General features: G+C 38.9%; 1 protein-coding gene across 1 annotated transcript in view; it reads left to right on the forward strand.

Annotated features, from left to right (window-relative positions):
- Positions 1–345: 345 nt before the first annotated feature.
- The window catches only part of ABLIM1 (actin binding LIM protein 1), a 37845-nt gene continuing 35156 nt past the window's right edge, over positions 346–3034 (forward strand). Inside the window, exon 1 of the mRNA XM_010086035.1 lies at positions 346–421. Within this exon, the coding sequence (XP_010084337.1) occupies positions 346–421 (76 nt within the window). The remainder of the gene's footprint in view (positions 422–3034) is intronic.

Genomic DNA, 3034 nt, shown 5'->3' on the forward strand with positions numbered 1-3034 from the left:
AAGCCTGTGTTTAATGGACCCCAGTTCCAAGTCCTAAATAACTGCAAAACTTTGCAGTTGATCAAGCATGTAGTCAGAGTAGAAAGTGTTGCACTGAGAAAGCCAAATTACTTGCTATTGCAAAATTGTGTCTACCTAGTAAAATAAATTGCATCCTAATCTTTTATTAGTTTATTTATAAACATGCTTCACTTGAATTAACTTCTGAGGGTTAGAGAATTACTTAAGCTGTAATGTTAAATGTTATTAAGTGAAAACATATTCATTCTTCTGCAGCTATTATCACCGCCTTGCATAATGAACTCTATCAAAAAACTAAGGCAGGTACTGTAAATAATGCTGACGATGCCTTTGTCAAACAACAGTGCATCCGTTTGGCCAGATGTTCTTGGGATCAGTTTTGATCTGGTTGCCTGCACTTGTAAGTTTCTATAGAGCATGATTCTGAACATCTGTACTTGAGAAAGCCAGAGCCACCACATTATAGCAGCATCTGGATGATGTGAATGGCTCTAGTGCGGATTTTTTTTTTCTTTTAAAAAGTTAGTTATTTAGATGACATGCCATGCATGATGACATGACAAACTGAGGTAAATACAGATGAACATCTTAAGCTTTGCAATCTAATATTAAAATACCAAGTTAATCAATTTGGGACATATGCATGGGTGATACGATAATTCACCATTAAAATTCACAGTGAGCCTAAAAGGAGGAGCATGACGGTGTTATCTCTGCCAATCTGCAAATGAAGTTGGTAAAGAACTTTTGCATTGAAGACAAATGCATGGAATGAAGAACAAAAACATAAAAATAAGAAGTCTGTGATAAAGTGGGAAATACTGAGAAGTCTTGTAGATACTTTAGATGCTTTGTGATCTTGTTCTTTCCTTTGGTTCCTTTTATGACATGCATGAATTTCTATTGACTGAATTTCTATTGATTTTTTTCATCTGCTTCATGGACTTCCTGTATCTGGTACAGGCATCCCATATTGATCTATTTAGTACTGTTACACCCATTTGGATGGGAGAGAAAAGAAAAAAACAGATGACCCTTCTACTGTCAGAAAATGTGGAGAAAGAGGGTGTGCCACAAGAAAAGAAAAAAAAATCAATTGTAGTTCTTCGTAGAAACATGCTTTAAATTTCTCTGCACAAAGGTGGCATTATGAAAAGCTCTCTTTAACTTCTTCGAGAACAAGAACAATCATGTAAAGAGTGTTCCAGATCTGTTTGTAAAAGTAAGGCAGCTTACCTTGTTTTGTTGCTGGGAGTGTAGAACAAGTATCACAGTACTATTGTGATGGAAGGAAATACCTCTAAGTTAATGCATTCATATTAAAGGACATTTCCTCTAATTTCTTAGCTGTTTTCTTCCAATAAAGTGTGCAAGAGATGCTTATGTGGTATCTCCGCTGAAGGCTAACGGTTAAATCAAAGATAGCTGCTATTCCTGTTTTACCTGTGCTCTGATCAGCTCTCCTCTAGGGTGGAATTTACACCCCGTTGCAGCTACATCAATAGAGAACTTGACCTCCAGTGTGTCTTTCAGCACCTGTTTAAGATTCAAAGTCGCAACAGTGGTACACAGGATCAGGGATTCTTGACTGCTAATGAAGATTTAATGTACAGTCTAATAAAAGCCATACCCCATCACAGATTTTCAGTCAGGAGCTATGAGAGGTGTGTTAGGAGAGGAGCCAACCATAGCAACTAAAAGTATGCCAGAGGAACAGCTTATATCAAGGAATCATTAGTGTATGTTTGTTAAGGCAAGCAGCACAAATGTTTTTAAGTACAATGCAGTTGTCTTTAGGGGAAGTGCAAAGCTGTGAAGGATTCCAGACCATATGGGAACAGCAGAAGTAGGAAACAGTTGGCCATCTGTGATGGAAACAGTAATTCAAAACAAGAAATATGGCAAGAAAGTGATGCAGGAAAGGGTGAGAGTAGATGTGGAAGTCCTCTTTTTCATGCACTGTCTTCAGAGGTATGTTGTAAACTTAAGCAAGATACAGCGAATAGAGGAGCCCCACAGAGTTCCGGATCTGCTTGGATTAAGCTCCTCAGGAGAGGAATGGTGTGTGCTCGGGCAGTGGCTGGCGGGATGGCATCCTGCTCGGGGAACATGGAGCTTTGTGATAGATGGAAGGTAAAATTGATGTAGGCAGGAAGAATTACAGAAAACACAAAACTGGTTTTAAAGGGTGTCATATCTGGCTCATGGCTGTGTTAATGGGATGGTGACGAGGAACTTGGAGCAGAAACAAAATGAGGAAATGAAGAACAGGTGCTACAACTTGCCAGTCCATCTGACAACTGCTCCTGTACTCCAGGGTTAAGAACATCCAAGAAAGTTGTTAGCAGGGTGTGGCTGAAACTATCTTCTTAAGGTGTTTATTAAATAAAGTTAGTGATAAATACAAGTGAATTTTCCTTTGCTGAAGTGGTCTTTAGCAGTGACACTAAGAGATGAGACTAAGGAGATGGACTGAAGGCTGAGATTTTCTTGTTTTCTGAAGTGATGATAAAAGATCCAGTGTGAAGAGCAACCTGGGGGCCTGCCAGATGGGAAGAACCCATAACTGCCTCTAATGCTTATTTTCCTACAAAAGGGAGAATTAAGCAGGCAAAACTCTTAAAGTCTTAAATGTCTGCAAAAAACCAAAGGTAAGAGAGACACCCCTAACAGTACCTCAACTACTTAATACTGTTCCCTATGTTGTAATGAAAACAATTGTTTTCCATAGCAACTGCAGCAACATGCTACACGTGTCTCCACTCAAACAGACAGTGGTGTGAAATGGCAGAATTGAAGGAGGAATAAAGTGTTTCTCAACCACAGCCAGATTTTCCAGCTTAATTCTTGTAACATTTCCATGAAACAAGTGGTGGTTATTGGATTTTTTTTGCTTTGATTGCACCATGGGAGGAGCTTAATTGAGAAATTTCTGTTCTCTTTTGGGATTTAGGAATTTGCAGCTACAGAGGGAACAGGAAAGTAACACATAAAGGTTCATGAGTAGTCTTCA

Source organism: Pterocles gutturalis, unplaced genomic scaffold, assembly GCF_000699245.1.
Source record: "Pterocles gutturalis isolate BGI_N339 unplaced genomic scaffold, ASM69924v1 scaffold42420, whole genome shotgun sequence".
In the NCBI taxonomy this organism is placed as follows: Eukaryota; Metazoa; Chordata; class Aves; order Pterocliformes; family Pteroclidae; genus Pterocles; species Pterocles gutturalis.